General features: G+C 46.4%; 1 protein-coding gene across 1 annotated transcript in view; it reads left to right on the forward strand.

Annotated features, from left to right (window-relative positions):
• Nucleotides 1-16,548, forward strand: part of LOC119465319 (sodium/iodide cotransporter-like) — a 65,416-nt gene extending 48,868 nt beyond the window's left edge. The window contains exons 13-16 of the mRNA XM_037726120.2: nt 438-621; nt 3,732-3,832; nt 8,928-9,022; nt 16,374-16,548. Coding sequence (XP_037582048.1) covers nt 438-621; nt 3,732-3,832; nt 8,928-9,022; nt 16,374-16,529 — 536 coding nt within the window. The 3' untranslated portion in view covers nt 16,530-16,548. The remainder of the gene's footprint in view (nt 1-437; nt 622-3,731; nt 3,833-8,927; nt 9,023-16,373) is intronic.
• The last annotated feature ends 1,384 nt before the right edge of the window (nt 16,549-17,932 follow it).

Raw genomic sequence — 17,932 nt, forward strand, 5'->3', positions numbered from 1 at the left:
TTTTTTTAAGCTAGTACACGCGCCGGAAACGTTAAGCTATAGCGTATATCTGGTACGTTCAGGTGAAGCTTCATGGTATATTCTAGCGCATACCATCTTTAATACTGAAAGCACACCAAGAACTGATGTGATATATTTTCACTAAGTGGATCGTTTAACAAATTCATAGGACGTACAGCTGCAGCGGTAAAAGATTAACACATGTGAACGATCACCCGATCGAATAAATTGCGGCACACAGCGCTGTTGTGCCCTAGCGCGCCGAAAACGAGAGTGACCCCCTCTCGGAAACCTGAATCATGTCGCACTTTATATACTAGTGTGCACGGGAACAAGAGCGCCGGGTACCGCAATTTGCCTGCTCCGGTCATCGACCACTTGTGCTAATCTTTTTTCCGCGGCAGCTGTACATTGAGCACGAGCGCTGTACTTTCCAGGGCGTGGGCAGCGCGACGCTGTTGGTCTGTTCGTTCCTGCTTTGGCATGCGATCGGAAGAAGCCTTTCGGATATAGCACCACCACCCATGCTTCCAAAGACACTCGACCGCTGCCCGCTGCCATTAAACTAAGTGACTGGATAGAAAAACCTTCATCTGGAATTGACCTCCAACCGGTTGCAAGGTTCGTTTATTTCTTATATCACTACGTACACTGCAAGTAGAACATTTTTTACCAGTGGCCGTTTGTGGTGCGTCAACAATTGCACACAGCTGAGTATAGCAAACCCAAAGGTTCCACCCATATCTCACTACAACATTCTCCTTAAGCAAGTTAAATTATCGAAAATGACTGAATATGTCGGGAAATAAAGCAAGCACTTCGGAAGAACAGGAAAAAAAAGATTCTGGGACAATTGAGTTGAAAAAGTTTATACACAGGAATACCACCACCACTCAAGAAAACCAGTGTTTGCAGCGTAGCTCAGGCCTGCGGGAATTGACGTCTTTTAAGTTTCAGTTCAGTTCTGTTTCAATTTACTTTATTACTTTAAAAGTCTCCCTTAGGGGCATTACATAAGGGCTGGGTTTTTGTAAAATCGCGCAAACATCGCGGTAAATAATCTTTTAACAAAATGGTATGCGACAAATTCTATAGACAAAGATGGGCAGGTAGTAGTAGCGATGTTGGGGGGAATGCCGCTCCAGTCTGTCGCGGTTAGGAAGAAAAATGAGGCAGTGAATGTGTTCGTCCGAGCACGTGGGCGCGCTACTTGAAGTGGGTGGCTGGTGCGGTGAGTTATGCGTTCTGCTGCTGTGGTCTAAGGTGCTTTGTTTGTAACACCTATCAGTTCCTTGCATGGATCATTGGAGCACTCCAAACGAAAGTTCAGCTGAGCTCTTGTAGACAAATTTCCGCCGACACCGACAGAACGCAGGATACGAGCCATAATTAGGTTGTGATTTGGCGACTTAACAAAAGCCGACAAGGTTTTTTTACAGGGAAGCTGTATAGCTCTGCCTCACAATGAGTCTGTCGCGACCGTGGGCAAACACAGCCGCAGGCGCATGCCGCATTCGCCGCTAGGTTCCTTGCAGCACCACGAGATGGCGCTTGCCTACCCGCATCCGCCGCGGTTGCGGCGGCCGTGTGGGGGTGACAAGCAAAAAGGACCAGAAAGGTCACCTTCGTCGTTAGCGTTTGCCGCAAGTGTTACACGGTAAAGACGATGGTTGCGTAAGATGCACTTGCCGGGAAGGATCAACTATAGCATACGAAGCAGGGAGTGACGTAAGCACGCTTGCGTATGTACAAGAACCCGCCCAGAAACTTATTTGGGCTATGGCAGTGCTATGCCAGGGCCAAGTGTAGTGATTACTCCTGAAGAGCGGACGGAGAAAACAATGTGAACAACGACGTCGTGCTCGTGTCACGGATGAACATCCCGGCCCGGGGAGCTCAGCGCAAGTGCCAGGGGCAGCCGGATGCTTAAGAATTTCGTGAAGCCGAGAAAGTGCCCAAGCTACGAAGATACAATAGAATCACTTGTTTCAAGGGAGAAAATTCTTAATTTATGAAGAAATTTCTCGACGCACTATTTGGATTTCGTTGCTCCGTCTGTGATCACTGGTCCACTCTTCCTAGGTGCACGAAGTTGCTGTGCAAGCCAAGTCGCAGGAGGTTCGAACCTCTTTCGGTAATAATTAGGTAGAGTCCATGCAAATGTTGCGATGTGATTAATTTGAAGTTACGTCGCAGTGGGTAGCCGTTCTAGGTGGCGCTCACAGATTCCATTTCCAACCACCTTTACAGCATGGATCGGAGACTAATTGTTGTATGTCATGAATTGCTTAAACATCGTGCTGCCTAAGCTTCTGTCAATAGCCACATTTGCTTAAATTGTAGTATGCATATACGATATAAGTATAAAACTTTCTTTTAAGCTTTGTGCTATGCAGTAAAGCAACTAGAAATGCCATCGTTGCCAATCTGGAACAGTCGCAGAAAAATAATTGGGCCCCGTACATTGCCATGGCTTAGGCAATAAACGTTCGAACAGGTGCGTTTGGTGAAGCAAGCGACCGTGAATCCGAGAGAGACCGGATGCATATCTTTCTTTAGTTTGATGTTCGAAAACACGCAGCACGGTGTTTCCGGTCATGATAACTCAATAAGCACACGGGCTAGGTGTGATTATTGGCGAGGCAGTCATTATAGAGCCGCATATTTGCTGAATCACAAATATACAGGTGCACAATTAGTGCTCAGCATCATTGCTATAATGTTCCCTCGTAAAACTGAAACAGTCTCCTAAAGTTAACATATACCTATGTGAGTGGCGTTAATGTGCTTCGCAGAGCACGCGTCTCTCACAGGTATTTAGCCTCAAAAGATGAATCGTGCACTTTTGTTTTTCGTTTACCGCTGAAAAAAAACACACACAGAATGAGAAAGAGAGACAGAGAGAGCAAGGTACAGCGATAGAAGTGTCCGTATAAAAACTCCGCGCCCGTACTGTGCAGCTGCCTAAAGAAGGGCCCGCCTTCTCACTTCCTTTTTTAAACACTCCTTGGCCAAACTCGAATATAAAAGTCACAAGTGCATCGGAGCTCACTGCCACCTGACACGCTCTCATGCCTGTTATAGGTCAGACATGCTTATCGCCGGAAGAACCACAACCGCAGTGCGTTAATATTGGAAAACAATGTTCCGCAGTTAAGAAATGTGAGACTGATGCATTATATACGTGATACTTTTCTGTTGGAAACGGTCACCACAATGACCTATGAGTGTTGTTGAAGTGCCGAGTTGAAGAGAAAAACGTTTCCTAAATTCCCTTAAAACGTGGAAATGTAGAATTTCTTTACACAATAAAATATTCTTCCGGATGAAACTTTCTGTTCTGTCTCGCAGCGAAAGAAAGTAACGCTTTCACTATGGACTTAAGTGATTGATTCCGCGTCAGTAGTGTGCTTGAGCAGCCCACCATGGTCATGTTGTTGTAACCCCGCGATTGCATCTTAAATTTTTTTTCTCGTTATTTTGTCGGAATGTCCCACCGTAGTGCTTTGCATAAGTACAAAGGCTTTCTGCGACTGTTTCGCTAAACCTATTCAAAATGAATGATGAAATGAATTCAATTAAATCACGGGAAGTATGGAGAAAAGTTGGTCAGAGCGATAGCCTGGTGGTTTCTGCCAACCATTCCACGTGTGCCTTATGATGTATATAATGCACCCCTTGAACGTCCAGACAGTACTTACCATTATCATACCGCATGTCTTAAAATGCAGTTCATCTGTATTCCCACTCTACTTGGTGTCTTTTTACTGGATATCCTTCATTGGTGCCCTATCGACGATCGTCTTGGGAACTGCTATAAGCCTGCTGACTGGTGAGTTCCAAGCATATATTGTGTTCCTGCGTAAAGACATGGTCGCAACGTTAGAGGACAGGCAAGGTAGAACAGCAGGTCAGGCACATTAGGTAACATTTCTGAAAGTAACGTTGCCTATTTGATCTCCATGGATATGAATCGAGGCGCATAAAGTAAACTTTGCCTGTCCTCTACGTTGCGAGCGTTACTTTCAGAAATAGAAATGCAAAAACGCCCGTGTGCTTGCGTTGTAGTGCACGTTAAAGAACCCCAAGTGGTCAAAATTTATCCGGAGCCCTCTACTACGGTGTGCCTCATAATCAGAACTGGTTTTGGCACGTAAAACCCCAGAAAGAAGAAGACCTTCAGAAATAAAATGCGTACAACTGAAAATCTAGCTACCATATCGCAGAAAACAAGATACAAGAGAAGGCCCTCAAGGGGCCAAAGTGCAAATCCCGCTGGCGTTGAGAACCCAGAGGCACCTCACGATTTTTGTTGTGCTGACTGGTTATTTAAGCATCCGTGGTTTTATAATATTGCCACATGACGCGTTTTTTAGCCTAATGCAACAATGCAGTACAAGCTGCGGTCAGTGGAGAGTTGTGTTCTCCGCGCCACAGCGTCATTCGCCTGTTCAGCATCGAACCCTGCTGTTATGCACTGTCTCATGCGCTGAAACATACATTGTTATCGGCTTACATTTTAGTGCAACACCAGAATATTGCGAAACTGCGAATACGCACAATAAAACTATCATCTAGCGCGCATTTGGAATATATGGGAAACATAGCTATCGGGAAGTGCTTGTTCATATGCCACGTTACTGTTCGTCATCCGCGAAACGTTTTACAGTATTGAATTTATATGGACATGCCCGGCAAATCAGCAAAACGCATAAACTCCCACCACGTGACCCACGTTATCCACGACGAAACATCGCCGGGATCGGCCCACTTCTTATTACGCTGCATCCATGATCAGCGCAGCTCACTTTAGCACTTTCTACATGATAGGCTTTTACCTGAGTCGGCTAGATACACACTGACTGGGCGCCCACCGCAGGACAGAAGACAGAAATATCCTCTTTTATAAAGGCGTTGTGCGCTAGAAGGTGCATATCTCTAGCAATGAGGATAATTAGGTACTATTTGTTAATTAATTACATAAAGCCGTAGCGAACAAAACCAGCAACCGGCGCATCGGCAAGTATAGGAGAGATGGCCGGGGCTACATATAAACTGGCATATTTGGTTATGAGTGCTTTCCTTAGTGAGATCTTCACGGGGAAGACACCAGCTGAAGCAGCAGTGGCCATGGCCAGCAAAACCTTCTGAGGTTGGCAAGAAAATCCTCCCTTTTAAAGGCATGTAGGTTCTCCATTGCACTCATTTAACTGGCTAATGCTATGAATGGGCATCAGTTCCATGTAAAATTGACTCTTATTTGTTTTATTACACCGAAGCTAATAAGGGCTCACCTTTCGATTGTCGCGTCCGGCAATAAAGAAAGATCACCGCATATCCACGACGTGAATGATGATGAGTGGGCGAAGCACCGGGGGATCATTCGGGTAAACCAGAGCTACGGACGAGAGAGAAAAAAAGCGCGCGACGGGAACGAACGCTCTTGTGCACCGCAGCGCCCCTAGCTACGGACGAGAGATAGAGAGAGCGCGCGTCGGGAATGAACGCCCTTGTGCACCGCAGCGCCCCAAGCTACGGGTGAGAGAGAGAGAGAGCACATCGGGAATGAATGCCCTTGTGCAGCGCAGCGCCCCAAGCTACGGACGAGAGAGAGAGAGAGAGAGAGCGTCGGGAACGATAAAGAAAGAGAAAGAGAAACGAACGCCCTTGTGCACCGCAGCGCCCCTAGCTACGGACGAGAGAGAGAGAGAGAGAGCGCGTCGGGAACGAGAGAGACAGAGAAAGAGAGCACAGCTGCGCCTCTAGCGGGAGCGGCGACTACTAGCGTGACTACGACGGCACGACGAGTGAGAAGGCTCGAACCTAAGGAGCTTCGCCCCTAAAACTCTCATTGGCCGTAGCGCGCGAAGGCGAGTGACGCGCTCTTTCACGGGGAGCGAACGCATGGCGGAGAGGAAGCGCGACTTCCCAGTGGAAGGGGAGTAGTGGGCAGGGAGGGCATCGAGGCACCCTAGACTGTGTGTGTGCGTGCCCGCTTTCGCATTGCAGCGCATGCGCGCAGCCCTGCCGGCCTCTGCCGCCGACTTTCTCTGGGCTCTCGCCCGCGTCCCGCCTCTCCCCTAACAGTGTCGACAACGACGTTTAGCCATTAGTCACGTAGCCAGCGTTTTGACAGCGGTTGTGTGCGGTCACACGAACAACGCACTCAACTGTTGTCTACGGCAGCGGCGTTTTTCCCGCGTTCGCACCGAACGCGCACGGCGTTGGTGACGTGTTTATGAAGAACGTGCCAGCCTTTGCCGTACACCCTATGGCAGTGTACCATAGCGACCGTAAGGCCATGGTCCCTGTGGTCACTAAATAAACGAAAACCACCAGATCATATATATTTCTCATTCTTTAATAGTTCAAATAACCAATTATTCACTCACATCTTAATAGTCATAATTGGAAATACATAATTCCCGCCATAGTATACAGCTTCGCTAGTCTTCCATCTCCAACACAGTCGAAGGGCTGACAGTTTTTTTTCCTGAAATTTGTCCTAGAGACGTTCTAAATAGCGGCCATTATGAAAACTAAGACTGCACGTAATATTTGTGGCCCTGATGGCCAGCTTGGGAATGCAGCAGGATGCGAAAAATTACGTTTAATGTTATATCAATGGTTGTTAGGACACCACAGGTAAGCGACGTGTGTTAGAATATGATTGCGGTCCGTATATTTCCTGCGGTACCTTACTGACGTAACATTTACAGAAAAAGAAAACACACCTTGATAATACTCAGAGCAGCAGTGAAAAAATATGAAAGTTTTAAACATAGTATGAAGAGATGGGAATGAGCCATTGTGAATTAGCCATCAACTAGGGTGTAGAATATATTCTATTTATGCTTATGTAAAGAAGTTTTGGTTGAGAAAGCATGTAATGAGTGGTAGATATTTCGTTAGGCTGTTACCGTGGCAGTATGGTGGAATATAAGGGAGCCTTCCTAAATGTTTGCAAAAGATTGCAAGTAGTGATGAAAATGAAAGGTATGTATGAAGAAGATACGCGCAGATGACATATAACAGGCATATGCGATAATTTTTTGCGTTTATATGCAAATAATGTGATAATATAGAACAATCCTATAGGTGGCTAAGAAATATCCGGATATTATTGCCGGAGTAATCGTTGAGTCTCTATCGTCACTAATCGCTGATGATATATTATATATTGACACGTGTAATTTTTTATCCCTTTCTCGGGGACTGCTTTTCACCAGCTAACAACTTTAACGTTATCGCTCGGCGCAGGGCACGCCTGCATGTATCGGAAGTTTCTCGAACGTTATCGATAGTTCTATCCGTTCTCTTTTGTAACCGAACCTTGAGTAATCTGATTGTATGAGCGACGCAAATTGTGTAGTACTTTTTGGGAAGAAACGCAGGCGCAAGAGCGACATACACCCAGTGACACAAGCTACCATCAATAACGGTCATTCAAGAGCATCTCATACCCGGAATTACATTCCCAGTGTCCCGAGGTGGTCCGACCGTCGGTATTGAACCCGGTTCCACCAGCACAACAGCCCGCTGCCCTAAACATTTGACCATGAACTACCTAGTGACCGAGTTGGTGGGAAAGAGGTTAGGCACATACATCCATAGAGACGTGCCTAAAACTGGGTGCAGTTCCCACATAATTCTAATTGCATTAAAATTATGTCTGGTCTATTGCTTTATGTGATGCTAGAACTAGATTAACTTGAGGGGCGCAACAGGGTAATCAATCTACAAGAAAGTGCAAAATCAGTTGACCGGCTGATTGCTCCCATCGTTTAATAAAAAAGGTAACGAATAAACAAGAGGTGCAATGTTTTTCAACACCCCGATGGCCCAAATATATCGGTAGAAACAGGACCGCACCGGTTTTGATAGTGAGTGCTTGGGAAAAAAAAGAAAGAAGAGAAAGGGGCTACTGCCTATAGAGGGCTGCGCCTACAGAAAGAAAATGTGTGTTCACCACTGACCAATATTGTAAGTATAAGCATGCAGTCGAACACTTTTGGAAAAGTTACTTGCCTAATGTAAAAAAAAAGGCATGATTGGCTTAAACGTGTATAGTTGTTGGCCGTTTAAATGCGGCTTGTTGTTTTTCTTTGGTTTCGTAATTTTGCAGAAAATAAATCTGTTAGCCCGCACATATGTAGCGGTAGTGTAGGTGGCCATTCATATAGGCCGCTTCGCCATAAATGTGCTATCTCCAGCTGTACCGGCGCTGACTTAGAAGGCAGTTGCAATCCTCTTTTACCGTTACCGTCACTGGCGCAGAGCGCAGCGGGATAGGAGACAGGCTTTTCTTTCCGAGTCCTACACGAGTATATCTACACCTTCAGACACCCCACCATCTACACCTTCAGTGCAATTGGTTGTCTTCATGAATAGAATCAATGAATGTTTCAGCTTATATAGCGTTAGTCTTACCGCTGCGTCTGTTTTCAGTAGTCGGTGGCTCTAAGAGCCATAATATTTGAAGTTCTGCGGTTAAGGCGCACTGCCACTCATTTGCGTGAGTGCATGTGCCCTTTTCAACCACAGCAAAAAAAAAAAATAAAGGCAGATCAAACAGGTGAGAGAGCCTTAGAAATGGAGCTATAGACTTTGTAAAGGAAATGGTACCGTTTACGGCAACCGGATTATATGTGCCATTATCAGGATGGCACAGGATTGTCTGCTTGCAAGAAAGAAGAAGAAGGAAGGACAGGCCAAATGCCTAAGCAAGGTGCTCTTATGTGAAATAATCAGAACGTGTTTCAATCAGTGCTAGCTCTTTTGAATGTTACAATGAAGCTTGAGCAGGAACCTCACCGTCACCTTAAAGAAACTGTGGATAATTGCTGCTACCTTCTTATGGCGTTTACAGGAATATGTACTGTGTATTGTGAAATAAATTGTACTTACGGCCGTTTTCGATGTTTCAGGTGGTCGCCGAAATGCAAAGAAAAACTTGCATTTGACTAGCGCAGCATTTCTGAATTTCTGGAAGCGGTTTGAGTTTATGCGCCGGACATTCTTGGTAAGCGATTACTGAAGTGTACCCTATGCCGAGTGATCATTCTTAAGATTCCGGTATTTAAGATTGCCGGTGTCAAATAGCATAATTCGGGTGCTTGAGGTGGATTATTCTGAGAGGGTGACATTACTTGTACGGGAAATCGAAACGCGTATTTAAATAATTACCAAACACTTAGTATGAAACGTCCTAAATAATTACTTTACAGCACATATTACAATTAGCGAATTCAAGCAAGCGAGTTCAAAAGACGTATCCACTTTTGGTGAATCTCCAGGATTACGCCAGCTTCCATATATAACTTCCCTAAGTGCCGGACGAATGACATGGGCGTTCCATTTACTTTTGTGCGTCATTACATAAAAGATGGTTTGTTAAAGAAATAAGTATAACAATAATGCATTTTACGGCGAGTTTGACGGCGCATGTATCGTAACTGGCGCCATTATACAAGTTCACTTCAAATGGATACGCCTTAGAAGCTCACCGGCTACAATCCGTAAATGGCAATAAGTGCCATAAAGTAATCATCGCGAGCTAAGAAGTTAATTTTTGTCAATTACTTGAATATGTGTTTCAATTTCTTGTGCAAGTAATGTCCGCCTCTACGAAAATTCAATTGCAAGGACTAAACTTGCGTTATCAGCAACCTGGCATTTTTAAAAATTCTAAAACATCTAAAATATTCACCCCGTAAATGTGACTAGGAAGTGCGTTAGCGACTTAGGCAGAAATTAAATCTCGATAGACTGACACAGCAATTTTAGGCAGGGTTAACTTTACCTTTGTGGTTCACATTCATTCCCTCTGTAAGCATGGTGCTATGTATATTTCTAAGTTAACTTATGCCGGCGGCCTACTAACATTAAGACAGTAAAGGAAGGGAGCTTCCTTACGTGACAATAAAGTGTTGCTCGCCTATGTCAAGATATATTAAGCTTAATATCGTTTTCAAAAACACTCCCAAATATTGTTGTCGTATGCGGTCAACCCAATGTGAGGTTATGAGATTCGACTTCCATGTGATTACGAAATCATTGTTACTGCTAAAGTTTTGATTGCATGGAACACTCGTCTAACTACTAGGTCATCTTGGAAAATTCATTGAAATCAGTCAATAGAGGCTAGAAAGAAGACAGCACAATCAGATGGTGTTGCATAAAAAAGTCGCAGTTTCGCCCGAAAGGCGAAGCATTGATTGCGATAGCAAATTACTAGAGATCTATACGAAGCAAGGATACTAGTGTAAGAGGCCGTATAAAGTTTTAAAGATTCACTTACTAACTAAATAGACAAGCACGGTGTCACGCGCGCACAGGTATACATGAACACATTTCGCTCGATGACCGCGGAAACTCACTGTGAAAACGCCGGAGTGAGAAAGCGCGTGAGCAGCAGCCGGAAAATTGACCTTCGCGCTGTGTCTCGTCGCGCTTCAACGCGAACTACACGTCGAAACCACAGCGCATATGAAGCTACCGCACTCGGCGCATGCACTTTGTCCCCATCACAGATCGCTTTGAAGATGAGGCCCGTGCGGGCAGTGCACTTCGCCCACATCGCAGATCGCTTTCAAGATACGGCGGAGCGCTGTGAGAAGCAGCCGACGGAGCAGAACGCAACCCCGCCCCCCATCCCTCTCCCTCTCGGTCGCCTCGCCCCCGTGCCTCGCGCGCGAAAAAAAGACCCGCACCTCCGTCTTGCCGTCCTCCTTTCCGTGGGCTACATTGAGGAGCGATTGTCGACTCACCTTGATACGCTTTCACTCGCACGCACAGCGTATGGCACGCAGTGACGATTTGATCACCGTTGGACTTTATACCGAACCTCACAGCAACGCCGACGGCAGAAATGCGTTTGGAATGTCCATATAATTGCTATAGCAATAAAAGGTTAGCCCTCAAGATGGCGAAGAAACAATGCGAACACAACGTGAGCTCGAGAGTTCCACGTGAACTTAGTTCAAGCATATTTGGGAATTGGTGCAGGTCAATATTCTATATTTTTGGCCAATCAAAGGGGATTCGGCGGCAATAAACTCCAGTGACGCTTATACGAATATCCCTAATAAACATTCCAGAATATTAAAATTATCATTTCGCAGCAATAGTCATTTCATTCGGCCACCATGAACCATAGTTTGGCAATAATACTCCAACATTCCACCACACCTTGCCACCCTACTGAATGCATGACTAGCTGAGGTAATTCTGCAAGGCAGAATACCGCTGTTTGCAAGTTGTTCTTAAAATATTTAGTCAACTCGATATGTAGGAAAATTTTCCAAAGCTATTTGAGCACATATTCTGCCGTGTTCTAAGTTGGATATAAGATGAAGATTGCAATATTTGGAGGTGAGTTACAAAGCTTTGTGCAGTTAGATTGCACTACAAAGCCTTTACACGCCAACGGGGTGTCAATGCATTCCGCAATAGCTGCTAGTATCAGAATTCGCACTGACAAGCTTGTCACTACAATGCGCTTCGTTTTTTCTCAGAATTAGTGTCCTTGTATATCCTCCCAAAGCGAGGAGAGTTGCGCCTACCTTTTCCATTCGCCGCTACACGCCGATTACAATAACGCTGTTTAAAATGACGTCATAAGTTCCGCCGCATTGCAGAGAGGCCAGCTTCACGGACACGACGCCGACTTTTGACTGCCTTGAATGTCGTCAACATTGCAATCCGTAAGACGCCTGACATGACATGAATGAGCATTTACTATAATGTATAGCATGACGTGAGATGTATAGCATGACGTGATAATGTATCGCATGACCGGGGAGGACCACGGACTGTGCGAAGGCTGAATGACACCATCATCTAGCATCTCCTTGACTTGGGCTTGAATTGCCTCACGTTCTTTCGGCGAGACACGATAGGCTTGATGGGGTGTGGGTCGTCGAATGTCGTTATTCGGTGCTTCGTGATTGGCGTTTAGCCCACCTTAGTAGACCGAGCGAAGCACGCGCGGAATTCATTCAAGAGTTCCTGCAGTGCGTTCTTTTGGTCATCTATAAGCTCAGAGTTCACATCGATGTCTCTGAGCTAACCGTCGTCTGTGTCCACTTTAGCAGTAAAACTCTCGACGATCTCCGTTGACTGTTCCGCGTAGGCGACGGCAGTGCCACGAAAGATGTGCCGATGCTCAAAAGTAAAGTTGGTAACGACGACCGCTGTCTGGCTATCACGAAGTTCCACAAGGCTTCGCGCTACACAAATACCTTGGGTCAGTTGCATAGAAATGTTGCCTTCTACAATGGTTTCACCGTCTTGTAGCTCGTCGGACTTGACCCGAACCATAACACTCGCACGCGGCGGTATCGTGATGCTGTCGTCCGAAACGCGAAGTGCAGATCTGCGTCCAATGGCGTCGGTCTGTGTTGTTGCCCTTTGTGTCGAGAAAGTGATGCAGCGCTCGCGGAGGTCAATAATGGCGCCATATTCCCGGAGAAAGTCCATCCCAAGAATTACATCGCGGGAACACTCGCGTAGAGCCAGACAAGTGGCGAGAAAAGCAGCACCGCGAATTTCTACTCTGGCGGTGCATAAGCCGAAGCGGTGTGACGACGTGGCCACCTTGCCGTACGAACTGGTGCCCCATTCTAGGGCAACGTAACTTTTTTCAGAACGCTCGCCAGTTTGCCACTAATAATAGAGTAATCGGCGCTGGTATCTACAAGTGCACTCATCTTTCTGCCGTCGATCAACACAGGTATGTCCAGTGAAATCTCTGTTCGCGGGAACTGGTTCTGGCGTCATCGTGTTTTCGTTGTTATGCGGTCGTCGGGACGATACGAGGTCTTCAGCGCGTCGAGTATCAGCGGCCCCGCCTCGGAAGGTCGCTGACGTCAGTTTTCCCGGCGTGGACTTGGTGATCTCCCTTGCGTCGCCCTCTAGGTGGTGTCACGAGCAGTGAAATATCGCCGCGGTGAGGGTGAGCGTGACTTCCGCTGCAATGTGTCCGGCCTGCGCTGCTGGTCGAGGAATTATGCGATGTCGGGAGGCCTTTGGCCGAACCTAGGTCGAGGCGAATCAATAGAAAAACGCCGCAGTCCGAGTCGTCGGTAGGGGCACTCCCGATACACATGGCCCGCTTTGCCGCAATGGTAGCACAGCGGTCGTCGGGTGCTCGCCAAACCTCGGTCGTCGAAGTACGGTAGCGGGGTTGTCGGAGCGGCTTGCGCTGCCTGCAACCCGACTGGCAACGCAACATAAGTAAGTGCGAAAGCTTGGGCAGGGCTCAGCAATGTTTCTGCATAAGTCTTGCGCCGGGACTCGCTTGGCAGAGGTGACGCTTCACTGCTGGAAATAGATGCCTGCAGTGCCTGCTGCACTTCGTTGCGTAAGACGCTGACGAGGGAGCTGACTGGAGGTGGTGACGTACCGTGGTGCTTCTTCAGCTCGTCGCGAACCACGGAGCGAATCAGCTCGCAGAGCAAGGCGACGTGGCACCCGAAGCCTACCGGCGTATCGGGAGTGCAGGCGGCATTGACTTGCCGGTTGTACATGGTCGACCGTTGCTGAAGCGTCTTCTCCATCGCGGTGGCTTCGGTGAGGAACTCCGCAACAGTCTTGGGCGTATTACGGACAAGACCGCCAAAGAGCTGCTCCTTTACGCCTCTCATCAGATGACGCACCTTCTTCTCTTCGGACATGCACGGGTCGGCACGCTGAAAGAGACGCGTCATGTCCTCCACGTACATCGTGACGCTCTCGTTGGGCTTTTGAACGCGTGATTGAAGGACTCGCTCCGCTTTTTCCCGGAGATCGGGGCTGGAGTAAGTCTCCAGTAGCCTGCGCTGGAACTCGGGCCTAGGATGACAGGGCACTTTCGCAGGTTCATAAACCACTGTGCGAGCAGCATCCTGGAGGCTGAAGTAGACGTGTCCTGAGTTTGGCGTTGTTGTCCCACTCGTTACACGCAGCCACGCGCTCGAACTCCGCCAGCCAGTCTTCCACGTCTTCAAATGTGTCACCATGAAAAGCCGTCCGAACTTGGGTGTTCAGAACCGTTAGGTAAGTCGGTGTCACCCTTTGCGTAGAACTCGCAGTGGTCGCAGTCATCACTTGTTCCTGGAGGTTACCAAATTCTGGGGCAAGGCCTCGGATTCGCCGGCTTGTGCGGTGAACTGGAGTCAGCTCCAATTGTGGGGTGAGGTTCTTGCTGCCCAGTGGGGTCTCCTGCATAAGTTGAGCGTACCCAGCACCTCCACCAAATTGTCGCGTATACCCTGTTGCAGAATACACGCTGAATGAGGATCCAGGCAAGCGTAAGCGTCGACGCGCGAATGCAGAGACGAACCTCGTTCTCTTCTTCTCCAGTCCCCTTGCTGTGCCACACCACGTGGCAATATGACATGAATGATATGTAATGACACGCATGATGAGCTAGCAATGACGAGCTAGTCATGCATGACGTGATAAGAATGACGTGAAATCCATAGCAAATAAAATTGGAGTTATGTGCGTTATGCAAGCAATGCCATAATATATATGTTATGTCATAAATACACGTCATAACATCTATACCATGTCACGAATGGATATCATGATATTATACAGGTAAAGAAGTGACCGCGATGGCATCACGACGGCGTGTGGGAATTTATATATATATATATATATATATATATCGATGGATAATTAGATAGATAGGTAGATAGATAGACGCAGACAGACAAGACCTAATTTGTCTAATGAAGGCAAAAAATGTTTCGCCATAATATAGCATGACAGCACTATCATAAAGACGGTGTCCCAAGTTTGGCTTCTGCGCACGGGATATCTGCCTTTACCGCATGGTGTTGCAACAAAATGACGGATATGTGCGCAAGTTTGCTCCCTTTGGGTGCATACAGAGGGACACCACTCGTGAGTATGCTGTGACGCAGAAGCAACAGAAGCTAGCTTCAGGCGTTCGAAGAGAAAACGTAGTCCCTGAACAGTCATACGTACACTAGTAAAAACGTAAACAAATAAGGTAGAACTGATTTACGATGCTAATCAAAATTAGTGATAGCTGTCTAGAATTATGTTCTATTACCATGGTACTTTCGCTTTCAAACATGTTGTGCCGTAGTAGTGCAAGGGTATCTTAGAAAGCTATCTTCGACCTTAATCATCGGAAATGACTTCTAGCAAAATTTTCTTCACTCATGTCTACTTCATTATTGCGACAACGCAAACGCATACAGAGAAAAATACGTTACCTCCTCATTTTCATTCATTGGTACTACACGTTTCTTGCGGGGTTCCTCTCGCACTCCTTAGCTTTCATATTCTTCACAGCATATTGACTACGACCTTCTACTGCATAATATTTCTTAATTTGCTATCACAGAAGATCTGTGTATGGGTTTAGGAAGGTATCTTCATAAGCTACGTCAAGGTCAAACGAATGAGAAGCGCCTGACACATCCGCAAAGCTGGTCACAGATGTTCAGAAAGGAATAAAAAAATTAAGGGAAATAAAAGAGGCGTTGGACATTATGCGCTGTTCTACTAACCGATATCTGGGCTGTAAAAGTTTGATGCGACGTTATATGTATAGATTTTCCTTTGTGAATCGATGTTTGTTACGGGGAAATTAAGTTACTCACCCTTACTATATTGTGGCTCAATACGACGCTAAAAAAGCCAGGCTATGGAAATTGCGTTGACGACGCCGATATCTACTGCGCCTGTCCTCCTTGCAATGCTGACGTGATCCCGCTCTCTCTACTAGTGACGCTAACCTACACTTTGCTCTTCGCTCCTCTTCAATCTACGATACCTTCTTCGCAATTCATCACCCTCTATACGCATCTTTCGTTCATTCAGTGGCTTCTGTAAGCGGTTAGAATGCAGCTGACGCACTGCGAAGAAATTACACTAGAGTGACAGAAAGAGCTATTATTTTCAACCAAAAGAACTAAATTCATCGTACCAATAACAGCATGAACGTTGTGGCCAACATGTACATATTCATAACGTGAGCCATTGGAATAGCAGGATGAAATCACTTGCAAGAGGTACGAATGAGATAATCCCCGTGAGCAATGAAATTACGGCGCCTGAAAAAGTAACGTTGCTGCCACCATTCATGTCCAACGCGCGATATAAAAGCTGCCAGAAGCGAACCATTTGTTTTGCTACGAAGACTTTCACCGGCTGTTTTTTAGTGCATTTCTTACGGCAAGGCCCTTTTTTCGTTGACCATATTTTGTCTTCCTACATGCACTTCCTCCTAACGTCAGGTTGCGAAATGAACTTGCGGTGGGGTAGACACAGTAGCCTTGCCTAATACTATTACTGTAATGTGTGGTATACTTGCAGATACTTTTAAATACCGCTTGATGTTTCTATTTTGACAGCTGCACGAAGATGAAATAAGACACGACGCCATCAAATTGCAGCAGAGGGATGGACATGAAGACGACGAGTACTCAAGCCTCCACAAAGAACTGTCACCGACATACAAAGGACAGGGAATGAATGCACTATGCGCAAGTGCGGAGCACGTCAGCTAGCCATAAAGCTTCTTTGTTGAAAATCTCATCTATTCAAAACGTTGCTTCTTATACGTTAAAGTACAATTGAAAAAATAATCACTTTGACTAGATGTGTTGTAAATGATTAAAATATACAACTGAACCAATCTTGTTAAAACCACAGAGCTGGTAATTGCATATATTGGTTAGCAGTCTTAACAAAGCACCTACGCAGACGACGGGTACACCTGGTGGTGTAGCTGTGACGTAAGTGACCATACGCCACTTTCGAGATTTTTCAGTGCACCGAAGGCAGTCGCGGGCGCATGGAGACCTTCTTTCTCGAATTTGCCAGAACGCCCAGTGCATGGGTGATTTGCGAGGAAGACATCTGGGGGCTTCCGCTTCTCGATATATTGGGGGGCTTTTGTAGATGCCCCATTAGTGGCCGCACACGAGTGAATATTGAAACCTTGTTGCTGCGAATTAGCTTTGTTTAAAATATTCATTTACAGATTATACTGAAGTTCTTGTGCATAGCTGGGTGGCGCACACGCCGGGCGTGCCCATATGGCGCATACTCCTCACGTTGCCGATGACCATGGCTTTGGCAAAACTCTGAAGACGCACTGCGAAGCTGCAAACGTTATGCTACGTATGCCACAGCGAAGGCCGCCAAGCACTGACGACTAACAACGGCCGCTTCGACTCTGTATCGGTTTTTATGATGGGGGCGAAATGCGAAAATAGCCGTGAATCACGCACTGGGTGTGTGTTAAAGGAGCCAATGCGGTGAAATATAATCCAGAGTCGCCCATTACGGCGTTCCTCATAACTAGATCGTGGTTTCGGCGCACAAGAACCTAGAATTTCAAAAGAGTATAGATTGTTTGCACTATCCAAGCAGCTCTGGTTTTCGTCCGCGTGGCGAAACCGTAGAAAACTGTTTAGTAAGTTACTCGAGCGCAGTGTTACTTGGAACACCCTCATAATGAGAGTTACAAAGGTCATCTAATAAGTACACGTTTTGATGCTTTCTACAATTAAAAAACGCTACACGCGAGCGCTATGAGATGGTGCTAACCAACTCGGCATTGGAGAATCAGCGAAAGCTGATCGCCACAGCCGAAAAATATGCCACCGCCACTGGCGCCCTGAGCTGAAGGCTCCACCCACCACGGAGATCCACCCCTCTCGGTGCTCCATCAAAATAAAGTTTTTTTTCTCCCTCTCCCTCCCTTTCTCTCTTAGCAATACCGTGGGGGTGCCATGTGCGCTAAATTTGTCACAAGTGTATATTTTTGGCAAATTGGATGCCCGACCAGCATGTACAAAGTTACAGGTGTACAATGTCACTTTTCTGTAAAAATGTACCGCACGTGCTTTGTATAGCGTTTGTGGCACAACAGCCACCATAAGAGATGGTTTTGTTCAGTGCAGTT

Source organism: Dermacentor silvarum, chromosome 9 (assembly GCF_013339745.2).
Source record: "Dermacentor silvarum isolate Dsil-2018 chromosome 9, BIME_Dsil_1.4, whole genome shotgun sequence".
In the NCBI taxonomy this organism is placed as follows: Eukaryota; Metazoa; Arthropoda; class Arachnida; order Ixodida; family Ixodidae; genus Dermacentor; species Dermacentor silvarum.